The sequence below is a fragment of the Parasteatoda tepidariorum genome, chromosome 7 (assembly GCF_982258835.1).
Source record: "Parasteatoda tepidariorum strain Cologne lab strain chromosome 7, Ptep-v5.0, whole genome shotgun sequence".
Taxonomy (NCBI): Eukaryota; Metazoa; Arthropoda; class Arachnida; order Araneae; family Theridiidae; genus Parasteatoda; species Parasteatoda tepidariorum.
In genome coordinates, this window is record NC_141761.1 from 106,269,098 (window position 1) to 106,295,295 (window position 26,198).

General features: G+C 29.9%; 2 protein-coding genes across 3 annotated transcripts in view; one reads left to right on the forward strand and one right to left on the reverse strand.

Moving 5' to 3' along the window:
• Positions 1-560: 560 nt before the first annotated feature.
• On the reverse strand, positions 561-19,015 carry LOC147807371 (ATP synthase F(1) complex subunit epsilon, mitochondrial-like). Its single transcript, XM_087168440.1, has 3 exons — positions 18,723-19,015; positions 12,428-12,552; positions 561-670 (listed from the first exon to the last, which is right to left on the reverse strand). The coding sequence occupies exons 1-3, from the start codon at positions 18,749-18,751 to the stop codon at positions 660-662; spliced, it is 165 nt and encodes a 54-aa protein (XP_087024566.1). The 5' UTR covers positions 18,752-19,015; the 3' UTR covers positions 561-659.
• A 160-nt stretch (positions 19,016-19,175) lies between these two features.
• The window catches only part of DEF8 (differentially expressed in FDCP 8 homolog), a 30,475-nt gene continuing 23,452 nt past the window's right edge, over positions 19,176-26,198 (forward strand). The window contains exons 1-5 of one of the 2 annotated variants that reach the window (XM_087168439.1): positions 19,176-19,461; positions 19,542-19,674; positions 20,546-20,636; positions 21,282-21,349; positions 22,872-23,036. In XM_087168439.1, the coding sequence (XP_087024565.1) occupies positions 20,621-20,636; positions 21,282-21,349; positions 22,872-23,036 (249 nt within the window). In that variant the 5' untranslated portion in view covers positions 19,176-19,461; positions 19,542-19,674; positions 20,546-20,620. The remainder of the gene's footprint in view (positions 19,462-19,541; positions 19,675-20,545; positions 20,637-21,281; positions 21,350-22,871; positions 23,037-26,198) is intronic. The other variant, XM_043053336.3, reaches the window with a different exon arrangement.

Below are 26,198 nucleotides of genomic sequence, written 5' to 3' on the forward strand. Positions count from 1 at the left end.
AGCCACTTAAGTGGTGTTTTTAATTGCGGCCCCCCGCGTCATGTAACTTGGAAACCCCTGTTATATACAATATGGTATAGCATTCCGCATGTTCTTAAATGTAAGTTCTCTTGAGCTGAGTTACAGCAGTACAATATTAGTTTCGAACAGAGCTTCCACTGAACGCAAACGTGAGAGATGGTTTCTGAAGTTCAAAATTTCACCATTAAAACCACTAACTATTTCTCAGTTTAACAACCATGGAAATACTATTAAAATTATTTTTCATAAATAGTGACTTTTAATATTATTTAAATTTTATTTTCCAATTAACAAAAAAAATGTTTAATTTATGAATCACTGCTGCTATCTGTTTAGAAATGACTTAGATATGTTCATGCATTTTTTTCCCCTTCCCCCCTCAACGGAAAGCATTCTGGAACCTAGTGGCCAAAATGGTGCTGCCATCTATTGAAATTTAATTAAAAATCTTTCAAATTATATTTTATAACCAATAAAAAACAAAGTATATGCTTTCCATAAGCTTTTTGTTTAAAAAAATATACAGAAAAAACAAAATATACAGCAAAAATCCTTTATTTAACATAAGCAATTTTGAAAAACAAATAAACTTCCTACAGCCATAGTTTTCTTTTTCTTCTGCTTTCTTGTTTAATATTTCATTCAGCTTCTGAAAAAAAAAAAAAAAAAAAAAAAAAGAAATAATCATTTAAAAAAAACCATAAAATTAAAATAAGTTATTTTAGCAAATAATATAAATTATTATTATCTATATATATAAAAGAAAGTCGTGTTAGTTACTTCACTTATAACTCAAGAACGGCTGAACCGATTTAGCTGAAAATTGGCAGGGAGGTAGTTTAGAGCCAGGAGAAGGACATAGGATACTTTTTATCCCGTTCGACATCATTCCCGTGTGACTTGACATGTAACGTCAGTCACTATAAAACGTGGTATTAAATATCTATTATTACCATTAATCTATTATTACTATTAAATATCTACCATTAAATATCTATTATTAATATATAACTCAGAAGTTTAAGTTTCTGACTTGAGAAAACAAAAGCTAATTATAAGTAAATATATTTTCGACTATATAAGGTCATTATTATGAAACAAATGTTTACATGTTTATTTAGTACGATTTATTAGATTTTTTAGGTGATTACATTGAAGTAGTAAACAAAAATAAAATTCTCGCGCTATGATAAATAATTTCTAAAATAAATATTCTCTGCTTAAGTTAACGAACGTATTCATTTACATATGTAATTCTCACGCGAATTAAATAATTGTATTGCTCTTTAAGTAAATAAGACTTAACTGTGCACTTAAACAGTACCACTTTGTTTTGCATTTCGCTTATAAAGTAATTTACATACATTTTTTATGCAGCTTTCATACATCCTTAAAGTAACGAAATAATTCATTTCGTTTAAATGCTCTTTGTATTGTTTGAAATGTCGTTTTACATATGTATATAAGTAAATTCAAATTCAGCTTCATCGCCAAAATAGAAATTCTCGAAAGATGAAATAAGATGAGATAGAAATTATCTAGGTTAGTGTATTAGAATATTAAAAAAGACTAAAAAAGCGAAATACTGTGCAAGAACATACTAAATCTTAGTAGTAAATATTCTAAATCTTTAAATTTTAGTAGATAAAATTTTTTACATAATTGGAAATGATACATGTATAAATGAAAATTTAAAACTTTAGCTTTGTCGATTTATTGAGCACTAATATCATAGCTTCATAAATTAATACGTATAGTTCAACTATATTTTTAATTTATTTATCAATAGATGGTGTCCAAAGGGTCTATTAAAGGTACTTACGTATTAACGCAACAAGGCCAAAATTCGCATAAATTGCCAAATTTGGCGACCCTACTTACGGCAACCCTACGTGCTATACGTGGTTTTTCGTAATACCTTATCGAATTTATATGGCGCCAAGCTCAAGCTGTTAATGGCGAAGACGGTTTTCAATCAGTGCTAAAAGCAATAGCCAAAAGATTTCCGCCGAAAAAATATCCGCCGAAAGAATAACTTACTTTATCTATTGGTACCTATGTAGTATATTTGCTAATTCTGAACTCTACTCTCCCACCGAAAAAAGTGTTTATAACCCAGTTAATACTGTCTGGTTTTTATTTTGTAGATACAAGGACAGATTCATCATCGAATTGGATCATTAATAATTAATAATGCCGCGACCAAGACGATCGAATCTTTCCCGACAAAGCCGTGATGCAAGAAGAATACGAAATACTGCAAATGAAAGGACTGAAGAAGAACAAGAAATTGCACGTGAACAGCGCCGCGATAGTATGGCTCGACTTCGTGCTTCTCAATCACGAGAGCAAAGTGAAGCAGCCCGTGAAACAGCTAGGTTGGCAATGCAGAATCGTCGAGCGAACAACAGAGGTCAACAAATAGATAATTTGCGATGCAGAACAAGATATTTATCAAGTGCTGATTTGAATCGAGCAGCGTTTCAATACGATTGCAGCAATGATTACAGCTTGCATCCTAGCGTTTGCATTGGGCAAATGGACGTAGTTTGCGAGTATTGTGGTGCATTAAAGTTTTCCGGAGAAACGCCTGGATTATGCTGCCTTAATGGTAAAGTGAAATTGCCATTGTTGACTCCGCCACCTGAGCCATTGTATTCATTGCTTTGTGGCGAAACACAAGAATCACGCCACTTTCTTGCAAATACTCAAAAATACAATGGTTGTTTCCAGATGACGTCATTTGGGGCAGATATTATCGAAGAACGGGGATTTAATCCGACATTTAAGGTATTTATTTTTGTACTTATATAGAATGTAGTTAAAGAATAACTTACTTTATCTATTGGTACCTATGTAGTATATTTGCTAATTCTGAACTCTACACTCCCACCGAAAAAAGTGTTTATAACCCAGTTAATACTGTCTGGTTTTTATTTTGTAGATACAAGGACAGATTCATCATCGAATTGGATCATTACTACCTTTCGAGGATACACAGAATAAATTTTTACAAATATATTTCATGGGCAACATGGAAGAACAACTTGATCGACGCCTAGAGATCAATGCAGGAATGAAGCGAGCAATTCTTCAAGACTTGCAGTGTCTGCTTCATGAACATCATGCGTTGGTCAGGTTGTTTAAAAGTGCTTTAGAGTGCATGCCAAGTGATGACTATAAAGTTGTTATCAAAGCAGATAAACGACCATCTGGAACACACGAAAGGACATTTAATGCTCCAACAGTAGACGAAGTTGCCATCCTGATTGTTGGTGAACAATTGGAAAAACGCGATATTGTGCTTACACGTCGCGATACTGGGCAACTGCAACAAATATCTGAAACTCATCGATCATATGACACATTGCAATACCCGCTGATGTTTTGGCAAGAAGATGGATATTATTTTAATATTAAAATGAAAAATCCATTGAATGGTGAGTATCAGTATCATAATTTATTTCATTTATTTGTGAAAGACACTGATTTAAAATAATGTTTATTAAAAAAATGGTTAATGTCTGTATTGTTTGCCTTTAAAATTTGCCTTTGAAATGGTTAATTATCAAATTTTTAATTTCAGGTGAAGAAACTACAAAGAAAGTTAGCTCAATGAATTATTACGCATATCGTTTGATGATTCGTCAAAATGCTGACAACTATTTGCTGCGGTTTCGTCGATTGTTTCAGCAGTATTGCGTTGACATGTATGTAAAAATAGAAACGGAACGTTTAACATTCATTAGGTTGAACCAAGCCAAACTGCGTTCTGATGAGTACATCCATTTACGTGATGCAGTTAGTACTGAAGGAAATGCAGCTAATATTGGTCGATTAACTATTCTGCCGGCGACATACATTGGTAGTCCACGTCATATGCATGAATATGCACAAGATGCAATGACATATGTTCGTCATTACGGTCGGCCCGATCTCTTTATTACTTTTACCTGTAATCCAAAATGGATAGAAATTACTCAATTGCTGCTTCCCGGACAAACATCAAGTGATAGACACGACATCACAGCACGTATATTCAGGCAAAAAATTCGGTCCCTGATGAACTTTATTGTTAAACAACGCGTCTTTGGAGGTACTCGATGCTGGATGTATTCAATCGAATGGCAAAAGCGAGGCCTGCCGCACGCACACATTCTTATTTGGTTAGTGGAAAGAAGTCAGCCTGACCAAATAGATGATATCATATGTGCTGAGATTCCTGATTATGAAGTCGATCCAGACCTACATGATGTTGTTACTACTAATATGATTCATGGACCGTGTGGTGCCATCAATCCCCAATCACCTTGCATGGTCGATGGAAAGTGCTCTAAACGATATCCACGGAAATTAACGGCGGAGACTGTCACTGGCAATGATGGTTATCCGCTGTATCGGCGTCGATCACCAGATGACAACGGTCGAACTGTCACAACGAAAGTGAAAAGAATGGATTTCGTTGTCGACAACAGTTGGATTGTTCCATATTCGCCACTTATTTCTAAATCGTTCAAGACACATTGCAACGTTGAATACTGCAATTCAGTTAAGTCCATAAAATATATTTGCAAATATGTCACGAAAGGCAGTGATATGGCGGTTTTTGGATTGCAATCCTCGAATACCAACGATGAAATTTCACGCTATCAAGTTGGTCGTTATGTGAACTGTAATGAAGCGATTTGGCGTATATTCGCATTTCCCATTCACGAACGTCATCCTACTGTTACGCATTTGGCGGTGCATCTGGAGAATGGTCAACGAGTATATTTCACGGCTTCGAATGCTACGTAACGTGCTGAAACACCTCCAGCAACTACATTGACCAGTTTTTTTGCAATCTGCCAAAGCGATCAGTTTGCACGAACTTTGCTTTACTCGGAGATGCCACGTTATTATACTTGGAATGCTTCATCGAAGAATTTTCAAAGACGGAAGCAAGGCGATGCGGTTCCTGGGTATCCAGATGTGCGTTCTACTGATGCTCTTGGTCGTATGTATACAGTTCATCCAAAGAATAATGAATGTTTCTATTTGCGGTTGTTGCTGGTAAATGTGCGTGGGCCAACGTCATTTGAGTCACTACGAACTGTTAATGGTGTAATATTCCCAACATATCGTGCTGCATGTGAAGAATTGAAGTTATTAGAAAACGATAGTCATTGGGATACGACAATCGCTGAAGCCATTATCTCTGCATCTCCAAGTCAGATACGCACATTATTCGCTATCATAATTTCGACATGTTTTCCATCAAACCCCTGTAACCTGTGGCACAAATACAAGGATAATATGTCAGAAGATATTTTACATCAAATTCGTGTCAGTTCCAGAAATCACGATATTGAGATGAATGAGGAGATACATAATCGTGCTTTACTATTGATCGAAGATATGTGTTACCTCATGTGCGGTAATTTATTAATCAGGTTAGGAATGCCAGCACCATATCGTGAAATGAATGACGCATTTAATCGAGAATTGGAACGGGAACGTGAATATGATCACCAGGAATTAGATTTAGTAGTTCAAACGAATGTACCCCTGTTGAATTACCAACAAAAGGAAGTTTATGATACTTTAATGAAGGCAATCGATAATGAATATGGTGGTTTATATTTCCTAGATGCCCCTGGTGGAACTGGCAAGACATTCCTCATGTCATTAGTTTTAGCAACTGTTCGGGCGAGATCTAACATAGCGGTTGCAGTTGCTTCTTCTGGAATAGCAGCCACATTGTTAGAAGGATGCCGTACGGCTCATTCAGCATTCAAATTACCGTTAAATCTTCAAACTATTGAAGAACCAACGTGTAATATTGCAAAACACTCAGCAATGGCCAAAGTTTTAGCGGTATCGAAAATCATCATCTGGGACGAATGCACAATGGCGCATAAACGTGCATTAGAAGCACTTAACCGAACATTAAAAGATTTACGCAATGACTCGAGATGTTTTGGAGGAGCAATGATTTTACTTTCTGGCGATTTCCGCCAAATACTGCCAGTAATTCCAAGATCTACGGCTGCCGACGAAATAAACGCTTGCCTCAAATCGTCAAATCTATGGCGCCATGTGAAGAAACTGCAACTGACAACAAACATGAGAGATACATTGCTTAATGATACATCTGCTGAAGATTTCTCGGAGCAATTGCTGACTATCGGTAATGGTCAAGTACCTGTCGATGAATCGAGCGGATTAATATCATTTCCAAATAATTTCTGTAATTTTGTCTCATCAAAAGACGAACTTATCAACAATGTATTTCCAGAAATTATTTCTAACTACAAAAATTATGAATGGATAAGTGAGCGAGCAATTTTAGCGGCTAAGAATAAAGATGTAGATGACCTAAACTACATAATTCAAAATAAGATCATTGGAACAATGCATTCATTCAAATCTATTGACTGCGTCACAAATGAAGATGAAGCCACCAACTATCCAATTGAATTTTTAAACTCTTTGGACGTGCCTGGCTTACCACCGCACAATTTACGCCTAAAGGTTGGCTCCGTAGTAATCATGCTTCGAAACATAAACCAACCAAAACTGTGCAACGGTACGCGTTTGGTGGTTAAAAAATTGATGAACAATGTAATTTACGCTACGATAATGATAGGAAAATTCAAAGGTGAGGAAGTTCTCATTCCGAGGATACCGATGATCCCAACCGATATGCCGTTTGAATTTAAAAGACTTCAATTTCCGATACGTCTTGCATTTGCCATGACCATCAACAAATCACAAGGCCAATCCTTAAAAGTTTGTGGTTTAAATCTAGAACATTCATGTTTTTCCCATGGTCAATTATACGTGGCATGTTCACGGGTCAGAAGACCATCTGCGTTGTTTGTTTTTGCGCCTGATAATAAAACAAAAAATGTCGTGTATCACAAGGTACTTAAATGAAGAGCAACCTATGTACTAAAATACAGAAATAATTATGAATGATTGATGTAGAAATTTAATTTTTTTTGTATTTTTTCCAATAAAAAAAAAATCTGCTTATTTATTGACATTAAGGCGGAACAAAGTTCGCCGGGTCAGCTAGTTAATAATATATTTTATTCCCACAAGATACAAATCAAACTCTTTGGCTTTAAAAATTCCCTATATAAATATTTTCTTTGCATTACTTTTATTGGCTGGGCGATGCAAATTTTAAACCTCCACGACCACAGTGTTGACGTAAAATATCCTCATAGGTAGACAGATCATGGGTTAGAGTCCCCTGCCCGTGAGGCTAACCGCAGAAGGTTTTCTTCTCCATGTAATGCAAATGCAGGTAAGTTGCATCAAAAAGTCCTCCATGAAGGCAAATTTTGCCCCGATCCAAGAGTTCTCTTGTCATCTGGATCGAGTTCAAAATTACGAGGCAACGGAGGCTACTGTTCATTTTTACCTCTTCCATGACTGCCTTGTGCTTGGTGGATTTCAATTAAACCTTAAATATCAGGCTTCATTTTTGTCAGATTTAAGCGTAGGTTTTCTTTGAAGCAAATGTCCGGCCTACTTCTTTGTTTTGTGAGAAGCTGGACGACCAAACTAAATCTTCTTTCTACTAAATATGTTAACGAGACCCAGATGAAGAGAAATTCCTTAGCTTTTATTACTATTAATTGTAATGAGATTTTATTTTATTTTGAATACACTTCGCCCCTGATCACCTAACCCTGAGGATTACCGTCCTGCTGAGAAGCCATATACAGGGTTTCCACTCAGTTTTTTAAAAAAAATTCAAGGACTTTTCAATGACTTTCAAGGACGTAAAATCACATTTTTCAAGGACCTATTCAGTATTACAATTATATGCTAAATTACATGTCAACTAGATTTTACAATTACGTAGAATCAGAAATTGTATATTTTTAAAGCACAATGCTTATTTGACAAAAAAAAATATTTTTTTTTTATTAAATTTATCATCTAATAATACAAATGGTTGATAGTTACATTGCTGCTTCAAATCACTTTAAAAAATTCCAATTGACTAAAAAAAAAAAAAAAAAAAAAAAAATCCAATTGACATAGGATACTAGTCAACATTTAAAAACAAGCATCAGTGAAACTTTTCTTGAAAAATTTAATGAAGTGAATTAATGAAATGGAGTGAATGAATAATGCATATTACATTAAACAAGCATATTATAATTGATAAAGTTTGTGTAATTGCATGGTTATTAAAATATAAATAATTTTTTTTATATGTTAGATCAAATTTTAGGTTACAGGAAATTTATATAATTAGATAAAATATCAAAAAATATCTATTTTTATTTAACATATCTGTTTCAATTTTAACAACAAATTATCTATTTTGCTACTTCAGAAAATGAGTAATGTATTTTAAACATAATAAAATCTATAGTAGAACAATATTTTACAGAAAACTAAATAAGACTACCAAGCTCTATTTTCTTTAAAATATATCCATGAAATGAGAAGCATGATTTTTAAAATTTTGTGAATATGCATAATTTTCACTAAGCGTAATTTTTGAATCACATTTATACGAATCTAGATATACTATATGTAAATCAAAATTTTAAGAAAGGAGAAGTAAGTCTCAAAGATTACGTAAATCATGTATCACAATGTATGATATGTAAATTTAAATTGAATTGCTGTTTGCGTTTCTTAAATCGGAACAATATGAATAGCAAATGATACAAAACGCACTAACTAACAAGACGTAAATAAATCACAATGTGTGATACATAAATCACTTCAATATAAATTTTGTTGCGTGATTAGCTAATAGTTGTCATATGAATTGTGATCATTATGATGAAAATTGCAATTTGTGATTCGAAAGGTGCTTAATATAGAACAGCTATGTGTGATTCTTAAATCATTTTGATGAGAATTGCAAGTGGTAATTCTTAAATCTCTCTTTTGTGAATCGCAATTCGTAATTTGTAAACTACTAGAATGAAAATTGTGAGGCATGAATCTGAAATTACTTTAATATGTATCACGTTATATGATTCAGAAATAACTTTAATTGAAATCATGATGTGTGAATCCTGATGAGTAATTTGCAAATCACTTTAAAGTAACATTCGATATGTGATTCATTAATCACTTTCATTGAAATGGCAATTTGTAGAACTTTTCACATGAATTTTAATGTTCACATGAATTTTCAATTTTTAATGTTCACATGTTTCACATGAATTTCAACACTTTTTTTAGTCTCAATTAATCTGTAAATCAAGAATCAGTTTAATGTGAATCACGATGTTTATTCATAATCAATGAAGCCTGTAGAACTAAATTTTATTTATTAGCAGTAAAAACTAAATGTAAAAATTGGATTATAAATGATAAAAAACTAATTATCCTTTGTACGTAAATTAAAATAAAAAATAGGATAACAATATTAACCTGTTGTAATAACGAAGTTAACACATTGAACACATTTCTAAATCGATTAAACACTAAATATCATTCAAAAATTATGACTACAAAACGTAAAATTTGCTAGAAATTTCAGCTTTCAAAACACTTCAAGATGAACAATAATCTGGTGCGAAAAATCAGGAGAGAGAAGTTTTGCATCTTCTTTAACCCCTTTCCACTTCAAGCATTAAAAATTGCATCTATCAGAATTTCTACAAATTTTCTTTGAATTTATTTATTATTTTTTACTGCTTTTTTGTAAGAAAGATTAGTGTTATTTTAATTCATAAAAAATCAAGTACCTTTCAAGTACTCTATGGCAGAATGCAATGACTTTTCACGGCCATGATTTCTTTAAACAAAATTCAAGGACTTTCAAGTACTGTGGGAATCCTGATATACCCTCTTTAGGGCGGTCACCCCCAGGTTGGGAAACACTGGACAAGCTTATAGTCCAGTATAGAAAGATCTTTAAGTATATGAAGATTTTCAAATCTTGATTATACCGAGAATGAAAATTACAGCAACATAAAATAGAACCCCACTCGAATTATTTTAAGTGTGCACATTTTGGCCTATTATATCGGGCTCAAAATTAATTCCAGTGCACAAGTTAAAGGGTTAACAATAGCATCTTAAAATATATTAATCAAACATCAAAATATTTGCGAAATTTCAATATTGCGACGAAAAATTAACAATCATCTTAAGTAAAATATGAAATGAAATAAACAAAATGTAAATGGAAAATAGGAAATAAAAAATATTTTTATGAAATATGTAAAATGACTTGAAGTAAAATATGACATGAAAAAAAAAACTTCTTTAAAACAGTAAAAATGTCCCTAAAATTTTCATTTTTCTAGATTCTTATTTTCTTTCCTAGCGTTTTAACAAACATTTTCATTAAATCTGAGTATTTCCTGATGTGATTCTTTTAAGCAAATTAGAAATCTAAAGTTTCTCCCTGAAGTATTAACCAGGAAAAAGGAAGATCATTGACATATCTAGGCAAGGATCAATCCGGACTATTTTTTTCCTGTTTTTGTGAAATTATAGAAAACTACTCATTTTGTGAATCTAAGCTTAAGAGTTAATTGTATTTCATTCAGACAAAAGGTCCTGTTTTTGTAAATTTGTGAAAATAAGGTCCTGTTTTTAATTATATGAGGGGGAAAAAACAGTATCTTGCAATATTGCAGTAGCATTGCACAGTAGCAATATTGTTGTCCTTCAAGAAGTTGTAGTTTTTTAATCAGAAATAAATATAAAATACTTAATACTGTAAACGAAACATTCATAAAAGAGGTAAAAAAAATAGCATTCAATATCAGGATTACCACACAAATCTGAAGGGGAAAAAAATTCCTTGTGTTTTATCTTTAAATTTTGTACACAATATATCAAGAGAAAACACACAAAAACTATGCTCTTGTGTGAGCTATATTGGGCTAACTATAATTATTAGTTTCAATTGCTAGAAAGACTTAGGAACACAGGGTGGGTAGCCATATCTTTCAACAAAAAACAAGCACCTTTTAAGCACTCAAAAAATATTTATAAGAACTATGTACGTTAACAAAATGCAAAATAATTTTCAAAGACTTTACATGATCATGATAAAATAACTAGTTTCTGACCAAGAACTCTTTTCTTGATTAAATGGAAAATGATCAGGAGATTTTTCAGTTCGATATCAGAGGGTGGAAAATGAAGCCTGAAATTGAGAGTATATTGCAAAATGCAGCAGAGTTGCACATGAGAGTGCAATAATCTCACTGAACCCAGCTCAGTAGACCCATATGCAAACTTACAAGTATTTCATCAAACATGCAAAATGATTGGTGCTTTCATACGCTATGGACCGACAGTACGCTGAACTGGATTGTTGTTGAATGAATTGGGAAAATGTTGGGCAGAATAATGTAAAAAGCATGCTTTTTGCATTAAATGTGACAAAAATCGAGATGGTAAAAAATATATATATATCATTTTCGAAAAGGGAAAATTAGCACTTCTTGAAAAAAGCACCTTTAAAGGCTTTTAAAAAATGAAAATCGAAAATAAGCACTTTTTAAAAACACTTTGCACCATGGAACAGCTGAACATACTTAAACAATGCTATAGTAAATAAAATAATTTAGTATAGCTGAAATATCATCCTTAAATATCGCAAAGATGACACTTTGAGTGGTCATAATTTTTTAATAGAGAAAAATAAGATACTAAATTCCCCGTATTTTCCCAGTTTGTACAGAAAAAATCAAAATTCCCTGTTATTTTAGGGGATTTCTAAACTCCCTGTATTTTCCAGGTTTTTCCTATTTTCCCTGTGGAGTGGCAACCCTGAATAAGCACTTAAATAAAAGATACAAATTGCTACTACATTAGATTTTTTTGGAAAAAAAAATGGTACATAAAATTTTAAAATTAAAATGTTGAATCTCAAAAGATAAAAAATTATTACTTAATATTAAATAGTTAATAACATAAATTAGTTGATGGAAGATTTTAAAAAACTTAATTTTTGAGATCTTTAAATGGTATTGTAAATTTAAGAAAATAAATAAAATGAGATAATTTAACTAGCATTGGAGTTCAAGCAAAATAACATAAGGGAAAAAAATTAAGTTGGTATATTGCTCAGCAATTATTTACGTTTTTAAAATTGGTCAGTTTCTCAAAAGAAAAACATTGAAAACAGACTATTTATAAGATAAAATATTTTTAAAAGATCCATTTTCACAATAAAATATTCTGAAGAGATCTATTTTTACAATAAAATATTTTTTGAATGGTCAACTTTAGTCACATCAATAATTTTTATTTATTTATTTTTTGAAAAATCTGTTAATGGACCGAAATTTCTTATAAGTTTTTGTTTTTACTTCTATGTTAAAATAAATAAAGCAAGGAGAAATTAAACAATTTAATCAACACTTGAATAGTAAGAATCTTAAATTGAGATATTTAGTGAAAACTAAAAAAAACATACTTATAGGCTTTCCTTCCTTCCATAAAGTTTGTTTTATCGTACTCTTAGCTGCTTCTGCCTTTTTAAATTCTTGCTTCAATGCTCCACGGACATGTTGAGCACAAATAGCAGAAAACCTTAAGTATCTGAAAGAGTATTTTAAAACTTTTAAATTTTATAAATTTTATTACAGTATACTCTCGATATCTAAGTTGATAGGGACACCAAAAACATTTCGAGATAAGTTCAGAGCTAAAAAAGTCCTATAAGAAGTAAGAAAAATAAGTTAGACAAAGTGAGAATAATAAGTAAGAAAAATATATTCTAAAATAGTACCTACTCTAAAAAGTAGAGTCATGCAACATAAGAAATTGTATTAAAATAATTATGTATGCAATGACAGTTGACTATAAGTCCAAATACAGCAATGATAATTTATAAAAGTAAAACAAAAGTAATTATGCATTACATAGAAAAGGATTGGTTTACAATAAACTTGCATAACGATTTTTCCGAAAAAAATCCATTTTTTATTTGTGAAATATTTGATATAACAAGGTTTTGAAATTAACATTAAGTGGATATGTAATGCCAAGGGGGAAAATATTTTTTTGACATAACAAGGTTTTTGAGATATAGAAGTTTGAGATATCGAGAGCATACAGTACTCAAAGTTTTTGTTGCCAAATGTTAATAATAATTACAGGGGTGTCTAGATTTTTATGAGAGGTACCCATTTTGTGAAAATTTAGACATAATTTGTGAAAAATAAAAATTATATTAAAAAATCAACACAAAAATATGGTAAAGTTCGATGATATTTTCAAACATTGTCACTACAAATAAAAAATCATTTATGACTGGAAATTTTTTTATATATTTTACCCCAAATATTCAAAAATGATTTTGCTATTGAAAAATTTTGGGCTTAAAATTCTATCCAAATTTAAAAATCATTGTCCATTGTAAAATTTCAACTTGAATTTGAAAAAAAAAAAACATTCATAGTGCAGTGCTGTTAAGCACTTGCACTAAGAGTTATTTTCATTATGAGAGCATTTCCCACGGGGTCATATAGAAAAAAGTTTCACAGAAAAAAATATGTTTCATAAAAAAATAAAGGTCTGTTAGAATAAATTTAGAACAATGTTTGAGTGTATAGAATAATGTTCGAATTTCAGCTTCTTGTAAAGTTTACAGAAGGAGTGTTTCACCGTTTAAGTTTAAAAATATTTAAAAAAACTTTGTGAAAAAAAAAAAGCTCTCTAAAATATGACATAAGTCACCAGTTAGGCTTACCACACTATCTCACCTAGCACATGCGGCCTATTCATATATGCGAAATTAATCTGGGATTTATCGTTTCTTACAGGAATACAAAAACAAAATTTTAAGAAATGGAGAGGAGAATCTTAGTACTTGCTTTTTTTAAAGCATTTTGTGAAATTATCGTTTTTAATAAAGTTGAATTTGTGAAGGTACCGCTAAACGGTTGTAAAATTGCCATGCTCAGAACCTTGAATTATTATATTTTTTAAACACAAATTTTTAATTCTCTAACTGTATGTTATGTTTTATATAAAAATTTATAGGAATAATCCAAATTTTTAATGATGAAAAGTTAAGCACCAACAATGGTTATATGCACATATATATTAGGGGAGAGTGGCTCACCTTGGGAAATTTTTATTTTTGGTCTTAAATTTTAAATTATGTTTTAGTTCTTTTAGATTCAGATAAATGTCAGCATCATCCAACCTTGGAACATATTTTGATTCGATTGATTAAGCAGGTAAGAATTAAGATTTCTATTTTTGAAGCATGTTTACTTACTTTCATATAAAAGTTTAATTAGTTGTAGAAAGCAGGGTGTAAATGATTTTAATCAAATGATTAAAATCATTGATTAAAATCATGATTTAAATCAAATGATTTTTTTAAAAAAATCACTGATTTTAATCATATTTCCGAAATCGTCAAATAATTAGAGCTAAATACAATGAGTTTAAAGGTACTGGATTAATTCGGCCAACTGAAGTGCGCTGGAATTCTATGTGTGATTCATTAGAAAGCTACATCAAGAATTGGTCAACTTTCATGCAAGTTTGTGAGGATAAAAGGGATGATATCGACACCAATATCAGGTCAAAAGTCATGAATATGGCAATTAAAAGAAATGCAGAAGATATGCTTTTAATGTTAAAACCCATTTCTGTAGCATTAGATAAAATGCAAAAAGATAATTGTAGTTTATCAAATGTTGTCAACATCTGGAAAAATTTAAAGGAAACTCTGAAAGATTCTAATAATAATTGCTGCAAAATTTTTTTTACTAAACGATATGAACAAGCGTGTTCCAGACGCAACTGCGTGAACGCAGATGCAGTGATTATTTATTATATTATTTCTTACTTTATTCTTTTGTTGGCAACATGTATATATTCTTTGTGTACATTTGTGATAGTAAAAGAGTTTGTTCTATGAGATACTTGTTTTAGTGTTGATTGTAATTAGAAACATTTACGTTTACAACCAACACATTTTGGTGCCGAAACAACTCGGTTTAAAATTAAATACGAATCAGATGAATAATTTACGCAGTCACTCTTTTAAAAACTAGAGAAACGTCAAACATCAGTATTACTCAATGATGGAGAAACAAAACGATAAAGAAGTTGGCGATAGTCTGGCACTTGTGAAAAGAAAAAGAAGAACAGTGCGAGGTATCAGGGGAAATGACGTATAAAAAAACTGCAGAGTTCTACAGTATTAATAAGGCCACTCTGAACCGTCGTTTTATTTCCTTTAAAAAAGAGAGCAGCCAAATTCAAACTTTAAACATATTTTAAGTATACTGAGTAATTTATGCAATTATAACAGTGATGAAGATACTTGCAACTTAGATGAAATGAACAGTGAAAGTGACAACAAATTATTGAACGATTTTTAACAAAAAAATATTGTGCATGCAAAATATTTTTTAATCTATATAATCTGTGTTTATTAATAGTTATTATTTCTTATTTTAGGAACTCATTAGACTTAACAAATGACAAGAATTAGAAGCAAAAAGTATAAAAATAATATAGTAGTTCATGCTAACAATGTAGAAAAATCTGCTGCAAATTTTATCAGGGGAAATGACGTATAAAAAAACTGCAGAGTTCTACAGTATTAATAAGGCCACTCTGAACCGTCGTTTTATTTCCTTTAAAAAAGAGAGCAGCCAAATTCAAACTTTAAACATATTTTAAGTATACTGAGTAATTTATGCAATTAGTAATTTATGCAATTATAACAGTGATGAAGATACTTGCAACTTAGATGAAATGAACAGTGAAAGTGACAACAAATTATTGAACGATAAGATAGTGCATCTATACAAAAAAGTAGTGAGACAAGATTACATATTGGAGATTTGCTTATATCAAATCTGCTGGTAAAAGATCAGTTGTTGCCTTTGTAGGTTGGGTTGAAGGAGTTGATGAAGATGAGTAAGAGTTATCAGTTTTGAGAAGAGTGAATCAATCTGCAACATTTATTTATCCCGAAAAAGAAGACAAATCATATACAGATTCAAATGACATTTTGTTAAAACTTAAGCAGCGCAAAACTTTGAATGCTCTTAAGGTTTGGTATTTGATTCTGAACAATTGGATTTGCATAAAATTTTGACAATAATTGATCAAAATAAAAAAGTGTCCCAGTCCCAAGGTGAGTCACTCTCCCTAATATAAAAAATTAGGCTGAAAAAATATCTTTTCCCAAATATTAACTCCTTATATAATAAAAATATTCCTTAAATATCTAATTTTAATTTTAAAAATAAAAAATTCTTATATAATTTTTTAAAAAATCCTTCCTCCCAAAAAAATTGCAGTGGACAAAATTTAACTTAACTTTATTTTTCTTCTGTAAAAGCAGAATGAGAAATTCAAAAGAATTTTGAGTTCAATTGATTTAGGATTTAATTTTTTTTATCAATTATTACAACTAAATAATTTTTAAATTACATTTTTTTTCTAATTATATATATTTTATATACATCTTTAAAGTAGACATCTGAAATACTTTAAATGGGGCCCAGGTTTTAGTAAATACGGATTCAGAATTCTTGGGTCTGGGAAGATTTCTATATCATGATCTATGCCAAAATACTCACCAACTTTTTGTGATTTCTGAGCAGTGATCTCAAAAATTTTTTTTAAAAAAATCCTAGAAGGGGGCCAATAGAAAAGGATAACTCGTAGTCACGGGGATATTTCGGCATCGTGATCTGTCACGCCAACTACAATCGCTAAGGTGCCAAATAGATTTCAAACTTACAATTTTTTTAAAAATAAACATGTAGATGTTTGTTCGGGGGTGGCTATGAGTTATACCTTATTAGTTGGCCCCTTTCTGTGAGGGTCTTTTTTAGTTTCTCGCGGGCCTCTGCCCGGAACTTGCCAAGATTTGGCAATAATTCTGCCACAGATCACGATATGGAAATCTCCCTGTAGTCACTCCCAGGCTAATCTCTGTATAGTTTATTCTACAAAAAATTTGCAAGTTTAAAATTCATTAGGCGCCTTGGTAATTGTAGTTGGCGCAAACAGATCAGGATGTGGAAATCATCCTCTTCCTGTCTTCCTTCTAAGTATCTGTAGTTTCCAAAATATAAAGGAATCGTTGGCGTAAAAGTCATAAATGTTACTATCAAATGTTATCTAAATTCACCAAATATTTAGTTTTCTCTAGTCTTCCTTTCCAAATATGTTGTGCATTAAAAGATTTTAAATTTTTAGTGATCAGGAATTACCCCTGGTCTTGATCATTTTTGGGGTAATTCCTGATCACTTCTGGGGTAATTACTGATCACCTGTTTTTATTGTAAAGGGGCTGTTTAAAAATAATTATATAATGGTAATTAACAAATAAGTCATCAAGATCAAACAAATAAACCAAAAAGATATGTTTAAGCAGCTAATAAAACGATTTATTTAAAAGTAAGAAGAAAGATTAACATTTTAAATTTTCAAAAATCTTTGCATCGTGCCATACATTTTAGGCAATCAGCCAACTCATTCTCATGTTCTGCTGAAATATAAGAGTTCCCACATGGGTTACGTTTGCTAGATTTTTTAACTTCATTAAGGGAAAGTGTAAAGTTAAGTAAGGTATGTCAACAGCTCTGGCAGCAGGTCTCACACTGAAATTTTCATTTTCAATCATCAAAAGAAATTCACTAATTTTGCTTTCTAGAAGCTTAGTATCCTTTTTAGGCTTATGATTTCTCACCATATTTATACTAAGCCAATTTATAAACTTAAAAATTATTCTAACGATGTACACACATAAAATTAAGATAGAAGCAAGGTAAGACAAACCAGAAATGGTGCAAATCAGAATACAGTCTTGTATACAGTTAAAAACAAATTTTGTTCAAAACAAAAGTTCCACTTAATAAATATGAACTGTTATTTAAGAAAAGACAATTAGCTATTTATAAGCTATTTTATATACTATTTATAAGAAGAAATAACAATGATCAGGAATTACCCCAGTGATCAATAATTACCCCCCATCTGTAGGGGACAACATTTGATATAGTTTCCTATAATCAATTATAATGTTTACAGTTGATGTGAAACAATTAAACAAAAGTTTACACTACTTTTATATCAAAGAAAAAGAAAGTAACTCAAAATATTTATTATTAAGAGAATGAGGGGGATCTTTGTAGAAATATGCACATTTTGAAGCCCATCTTTGAAATGGAAAATACAGAAAGCAGGTTAAAAGATACTTATTTTGTTAGATTAAACAAAAAATTATTATTAAGTAAATGTAGTTATACTTTAGTAAAGTGTACAAGCATTCTTGTACATGTCTCAAATTATAAAAAAAATAATTTTTTTAAGATAAAACTTAGGTGATCATTATTTACCCCAGAAACAGAGTGATCCTGAATTACCCAGGGTCACCCTATTCCAACTTTCAAGTACTTGTTCACTTTTTAGTTTTGTTTTCCTCTCCTTATTAACAGAGCTAGATGAAAGTAGATCGGATGCATTTTTCCATCTCATTTCATTTACAGCAAAGTTATTGAGTAGCGGTAAAATGTTTATTATAAATATACGATTAGAGAAGTGCTCAACCTGATTTCGTTTGCATATGTTACTTATTGTGACAATGTATAAATTATTCATAGTTAAATATTAATGGTACACTGAATATTGAGTGCTGAATATAAGTATGATAAATGGTAAGCAGAATATGAGTAACTCAGGGTGACCTTTATGAAACTTAAGCTTGAAAATTCGATATCACTTACGAAAATCCGGCTTGTCTCCAGTAAGTCATTTTTAAAAGTTATACTTTAGCAAGATGGGAGATATTTTCTCCTGAACTTTTCAGTATATTTTATCTCTTCCAAAATTAATAAATGATAGCACACCGCACACTTCAGTAGAGTATGTAGAGGGTACGTGAATAAGTACGCGCTCAACTGATCAATTTGAATGAACTCACTAAAATTTTTAAGATATTTGTATACTCTATAAATTTTTTAAACTGAAGAAACTCATTGAACTGCTTTTAATTGTTGTATAAAACGAACATTGTTATGATATTTCGATATATTTATATCATATTGGTCTACTAAATGAATCGATTTCAAATTTTCAGAAACGATTTTCTCAGTTTCCTCGATTACTGAAGTTTCGTTCTTATAGTTCATTGTTAGTGCTCACTTATTCGCTTGTACAAATTTTATAAATTTTTCTGAGTTGAAAAAAATTTATTTCAGAGTTCTACTCAATCTAGTATTTTATCGTTTCTTTCTCTTCGTTTTTTAATGTAAACAAACATGTCTCTTGATGGAAAGGTCCAATTAAAATTTGAGTGTAACAGATATAATTGTGCCTAAAATCTTTGTTTAGGTCATCTTTATGAACTTAAATTTTCTCATATTTCATTTTTGAACTGAATTGTTTAAACTTTAGTGAAATAATTTTAAACTGACTTAAATGTAAATAGTCATACTTCGTTGCTATGTCAAAGAGAAACTAAATGTAATATTTTGTGATATTTGTGTTTATCATTACAGAAGTTTAAAATTTTTAGTTTAATACTTTCTGAATTCTTTTTTTAGATGTCAACAGTTATGACTACATGGTATGATAAGGAAACGGAAGGAAAAAATCCAGTGTGCTCTGATATTAATATTATTACGAAGTCATGCTGCCTGTCTGTGGAAAATGAAGATGACAAGTACTATAAACCTGGTATTTTTCTTTTTTGCCATTTAAATTAATCAGAGCGTAAAATTTTCACTCGCCATAGCTGAATTTTTAGAGCTAGAGCGTGAGTTTTAATTCGTTAAATGTTGTTTCAAATAAAACTATATTTTTGCTTGAGTTGAGGGTTTGCATGAGCGCACCATAAATCAGGACGTAACATCTTTGATATTTTTCTTATTTTAATGATTTATGGATGATATTGGTATTATTAAAACCTTATGCGGGAAATTTCCTATCGTGATATGCAGCAGAATAATTTAAATTCAGTCTTGGCAGTGGCTTCCGGAGAAACTAAAGAAGAAAAGAAAGATACAATCCCAGAAGGTTACATACTCAAAGGGTATGACTCACATTCATCACTGGAGATACCTGTACATGTTTATTTTTAAGAAAAATTTCAAGTTTAAAATTCATTTAGGACCATGGCAGTTGTAATTGGTCAAACAAATCACAATACGGAAATATCCTCACCTTAACTATTTTTAGAAGTTGTCATTTGTTGTACATTTTCTCTTTTCATCTCCTAATCAAACTAAAGTTTATAGTTTATGATTTTTTTTTCAATTGAAGAACAATAAATGATAGGTATATAGTAATTAACAAAAAAGAAAAAAAGTGAATAAATACGCTCTTCATTCCTGTAAGAATTATTGCATTTCAGTTCTTTCAAGCATAAGGAATAAAATTATGAAATTAAATAAATATATTTCATACATTATGTTACTTAATATAATAAATAAAATCTATAAATCCTAGCTTAGAGTTACCCAATAAGTTACACACATAATTTTAAATTGGGAAAAGCAGTTTTTTTTTTCTTCTTCTCCAGAATCTAAAAGCAGTTTTTTTCCCATAGGAGTAGAAGCTTTACAACAACTTTAACACATTGGATATTATTCTTCAGAAAGATATCATCTCTTCACAACTAAATATGGATCAAATAAGGAGTTATGTATTATTCATATTTAGGAAAAGTTTTGTATGATAAGCTTATTAAAATAAGTTACTTAAAACGGTGAATAAATCTTTGCATTTCAAAAATAAATTTGTGATACAATTTTCCTCAATAAGATTTTACTTTTATAACACCAAATACTTAAAATTATGATTAGGAATGCGAATTTAAAGGGGATTAAACTGTAACTGTTCTCAAATAAAGAAAACTTAAAAATTATGATTTACATGAGCAATTGAATGAGTTTTTCTTCATAGTAAATAATGAATTAATTATTGACAATGTAAGCTAAATTTATGTGTATCTTAAATATTCATAATTTTCTAAAACTTTGAAGAAATACATGACCATTGAATTTGCAATAAAATTGATGAATACCGAGGTATTTATGAATTTCGGGTATTTACCCCAATTTACAAAAACTAGGTATTTTAAGGCAGGATTCATAAAAATTGAACGGAATTTGTTTTAAATCCTAGTAGCACCTAATTCTATTGCCAAGCACCCCTTAGCAGTTCAATGTAATGTTAAAAAAAATATTGTTAAGTGTTCTATTGTGTTTAGCCTTTTTTTTCTGTTGTTGTAATTTTAATTATATTTTGTGATCAACTGTGTAACTTTATTGCATTACTTTCAGCTGATGAAATTTCTCAAGAGATTGATACTGAGCTTGGTTTATCAGAAAACCACTTTTCACGTCCAGAGGTAATATTTATTTAAGATTTCCATTTCAAGACTTGAACCAAAATGATTGCCAAGTTTTGACAGGAATTGGGCAAGTAATGTCTTAAAAACTGTATGCACACATTGGCTCTGTGGCAGAATTTTTTCGAATACTAACACCTTTCTGAGAGACATTTTTAATAGTAGCAAATATATATGTTACTAATTTTTAAGTAACAGTAGCACTTTCTGTTTACAAAAAAAAAAAAAAAAAAACCATCGTGTATAGAACAAAACAGTATATATATTTTTTAATTATAAATGTAAGAATTGTTTAAAAATTTAAATATAAAAGAATGTATATTCTAATATTTCATATATTTAATTTTAATATATTCATTCTAATAAGTTTCGTAAACCTTGAGTTAATATTTAAGGAAATTTTTTTACCTTATGTTTCTTTTTGCGATAAGGTTATAAATATTCAATGGAATTAAACAAAATTTTTGGAGCAATTTAAAATTAATTACAAAATTGTTGATTTAAAGTTATAAAAATATTCATTAAAAACAGCGCAAGATATAAGTATTTAAGGCAGTCATTTTATGGTGTACATGCATGGAAAAAATTTAGAAAAGTTGTATATGGCAACTAATGAGTAAAAGTTTGTTTTGAATATCTTATAAATTAAAAAAATTTCAAGCAATTTTTCACGTAGTTTTTGTACTTTTCAAAAGAAAGCTCAAAACGATCAGGGATATCCTATATTTTTTATTCAATTATAGTAATTTCTTACAGATGCATTACATAACCAATTAGAATTATAATAAGTCCAGATAATGTAAGCGTAAGCAACAAGAGAGATAACGTAAAGCATGAGACAAACTACTGTAAAAAAAAAAAAAGTAAAAATAAACAGATTAATATGTTTGTTATCAGATTGTGTGATATTGCGTGACAAAATTCTTTTCTATAGTTTGTGTCAATAAAACAGATTAAGTGGTAGTAAAATGCATATTATCATCCAACTATTTTTGTAGAGAATATATTTTTTTTGTGACAATAACAGAATGTTGCTTCTGGTTTATCCTTATATTACTGCTTTAGTCTAAGAAGTTATCAATAATTGACCTAACCTGTTCTATTTCTTTTCCATTCATTTCTTAATTACTCTTCCCCAACTGAAAATTGGCTCTTGATTTGAATTTGAATTTTACAAAATAATTCAGCTCACAGTATTTTGATTTGAAGTTTATTTGCGAGAAAAGAACAATCAAAATATTTTTTCCTTTTGCAAAGAATTTCGAAAATTGACGAATACTTTTGATATTTGGCTAATTTACTGGCTAATAATTTGACATGCAGGCTCTGCGTATCTATATACATATATATGTATCTATACAATATGAACATTTGACGATAGGGACAAAATTATTTACTAATATGCATATCCTGATTAATGTTTTCTTTTTTTAAAAAAAAAGCTTAAAAGGTGTTTCTTTTGGTGATCAATTTGGCTGTCTACCCCGTTCAAGAAATTATATTTAAATTCTTTTTATTTCAGGGCTATTTCTGTTTCACAACTACTGAAGAACTAGAAATGGCTATTGAACGCTGTAAAGATATGATTAGGGTGATAGCAGTTGATAATGGAGAGAAAAGTAAAGATAGAAAAAAATACTTGGTAGCCAAACTTGTTCAATTAAAGTTAAAACTTCAAAAGATAAATGTATGTTCCTTTATGTTATTTTCTTGAAATTTTTGTTCCAATTTTTATGTTTTATTAAACATAGTTGAATTCTTTTTTTAATAGTTCATTATTTACAAGACTGGTCTAGCCATCTCCGTCATTATGGTTTCGTTTTTATCAACAACAAAAAGAAATATGAACAAAAAAGCGTCTCTTTATGTTTTGATATTATAATATATCAACAAAAAAGTTTAAATTACCATTTGCTACTGATGAAACATGTTTCTGAAAAGGAAATATATTTCTCTTTGTTAGTATGGGGATTGTCAAATAAAGATGATCACTGCTATATTAATTTGATAATGCTTCTGCATTGTTACCTAATTAAAAAAACATGTATAATAATTAAAAAAGAAAGTTTTTTTTTATATTTGTATATTCTATAAGGTAAATTTTTTTTTTTTAAGAGAGGTAATTATTTACAATAGGTTGTTTCTGCCTTTCTTTTCTGATACCTTCTTGTGTGTTATTCAGATATGTCTAATATATAAGGTTTAGCACTGGCTATTTACTTTTTTACTTATTCTTGAATAATTTATTTAATCACAACGATCATTTTTGTAGGTCTGACAGATTTTTGAATATGATTTGTCGCTAAAATGTATTTATTTTTTCCTTTTGAGTATTATTGAATCTTTGAAAATTTAAATAGTCAGTTATTTGAATGTTTATCCACTAATAAAGTATACTATAGAATGAGAAAAGTTAATACTTACAGTGCATTAAAATTTTTGTTTGTATTTTTGTTTTTTTATAGTGCTTTATATCCTAAAATTTAAGTTTTTGTTTATTAGTTTAATGTCAAATCTGGGTTGCTACGAAACCAAACCTATAATATGACCAATGAGCTAAAAATTTACAGCAAAAAATTATTTTATAATTTTTTGCCATTATAATCTTCTGCTTTTAAATATTTTTTTTTTATTTGGTTTAATATCGTTTTGTATTTTGCAGCTTTAATTTGTTTTCCAGAAATGGTAATTGTTATAAATGACGACATAGTTGAAGGTCTTTGTAATGCAAAGTTTGAAACATGATCATCTCGTATATCTTTAAACTTACTTACCATTAATCAGAGTTTCCACTCCGCAGGCAAAACCTCGAATATACAGGGAATTTTAAAAATCACCTAAAGTAATAGGGAATTTTGAGTTTTTCCTTACCAACTGCGAAAATGCTGGGAATTTTATTTCTTGTTTTCATCTTTTAAAAAGTGTTGATCTCCCAAAGCGCATTCTATGGGATATTTAAGGATGATATTTCTGCTATACTGAACTATTTAATTTACTATAGCATTATTTGTTTTAAGTAGGTTAAGTTGTTCCTTGTTTCCTATAATATAATTTGTACAGGAAAAACACAGGGAATTTTTTTTCCAGATTTGAATGGTAACCCTGATAATATATCTGGAACACATCTTAAAATGCTTTAAATTAATTTTTAAATACAAATGTTTTTAAAAAAATTAATTATTCTTGAGCATTAGAACTCAAATGTATACCAATTTCGGTTTTACTTAGCTTTTGAAATTGCAACCTGTTGTTTGAATGAAACAAAATTAATCAAGTAATATAATGACTTTACTTCAATTTTCGTAATTTATGCCTGCAAAGTTATGAGGAAACAACACAATTGTAGCCTGTAAAAAGGAAGAATTTTTCAGTAAATTTCACAACGTTTGTAATAAACTTGACTTAATACATTCAGGATATCTGTGCACCGGGAAAGTCATGAGTTTTGGTATTTGACAAAATTTGTCATGAAATGTCATGTTTTTAAAAATTTTTAAAAAAAAAAACATGGAAAATCATGGATTTAGGTCGCCGAAAAATCTAATTTTTAAAATGGTATTCTTCCTCCCCCCTCCCAATTTCATGGTGTTCCGAATATCTGAATTTGTAACAAAATCCCCACTCTCAGTCATATTTTATTAAAATGTAAAATGTTTTTATCGTGTTCTTTAAAAATTATGGTGTTCTTTCAAAAAATGAAAGAAAAAGCATTTCTAGCATGAATTATCTTTTAAATTTCTGTGATTTAGGAATTTATTATTTTTATTTTGTCAATTTAAAATTCTAGCTGAAGTCATGGGCGAATTTTTTTTCTCCTGAAATGAGAACAGAAAACTCAGGAGTATTTCTTTCTTTTCTGTTGAACAAGAAAAGTATCTTTAGAATATAATTCTGCAGAAAAAAGAAAAGAAAATTATTTAATTTTGTATTTTTTTCAGTTATTTTATTGCTTCAACTATTTCTTTACTCTGTTTTTTAAATTTAAAATCCACAAATACTTATGAAGATGCATAGTATAACAGTATGAAGATGCATAGTATACCTATCATTTCAATTAATGTTATTATAATGCTTTTTTAAATTTATTGTTGTGTTTTTGTTGGAGAAAATAGTAACTTCGTCAAGTCATGAAAAATTCTTGGAATTAGTCATGGAAAGTCATGAATTTGAAAATCTAATATGTAGCAGATACCCTGTACATTCAATGCATAGTATTGAATCTTTAACATGCTTCTCTACCATTTTCACCTGTCTCAAGTTCTAGTATATCCCTTTTCTTGTTAATCTACCCTCATGCAATGCTTCATATGTTTTTAACTGAGTTAGTTGAAATTCTATGGTTATCTTCAGTTTGAGCATATTCTTTGGCTGCTGGGCCTGCATTTATTTCAAATTGTTCTATTGTGTCAATAACCCTTTGCAACCATTATTAAAAATTCAACTAAATAACTTGACATTTCAACCATTTATGTTAAAAGTACCATTCTTTTTCTTACATAATTTAAACAAATAATATCAATAAAATAGACAAAGTGATATTATTTTTCTAAAGTGTTTATATATGTACATTTTATATATATACTGACCCAATTTTTGATAAAGACAAAAATCCTGCTTTGACTTTTCTTTTAAAATTGATTATTGATTAAAAATTAGACAGGTGATAATTGATTAAAAAAAAAAGTTGATTTTCATAGCTATTACAGGTGAGCTATGAAAAGGTGATAATTGATTAAAGAGACAGGTGATAATTGATTAAAAAAAAGTTGATTTTCATAGCTATTACAGTAATTATATTGGTGAAATGGAATCACTGAGCTTCATAATGTTTTTTTTTTCGATAAAATTT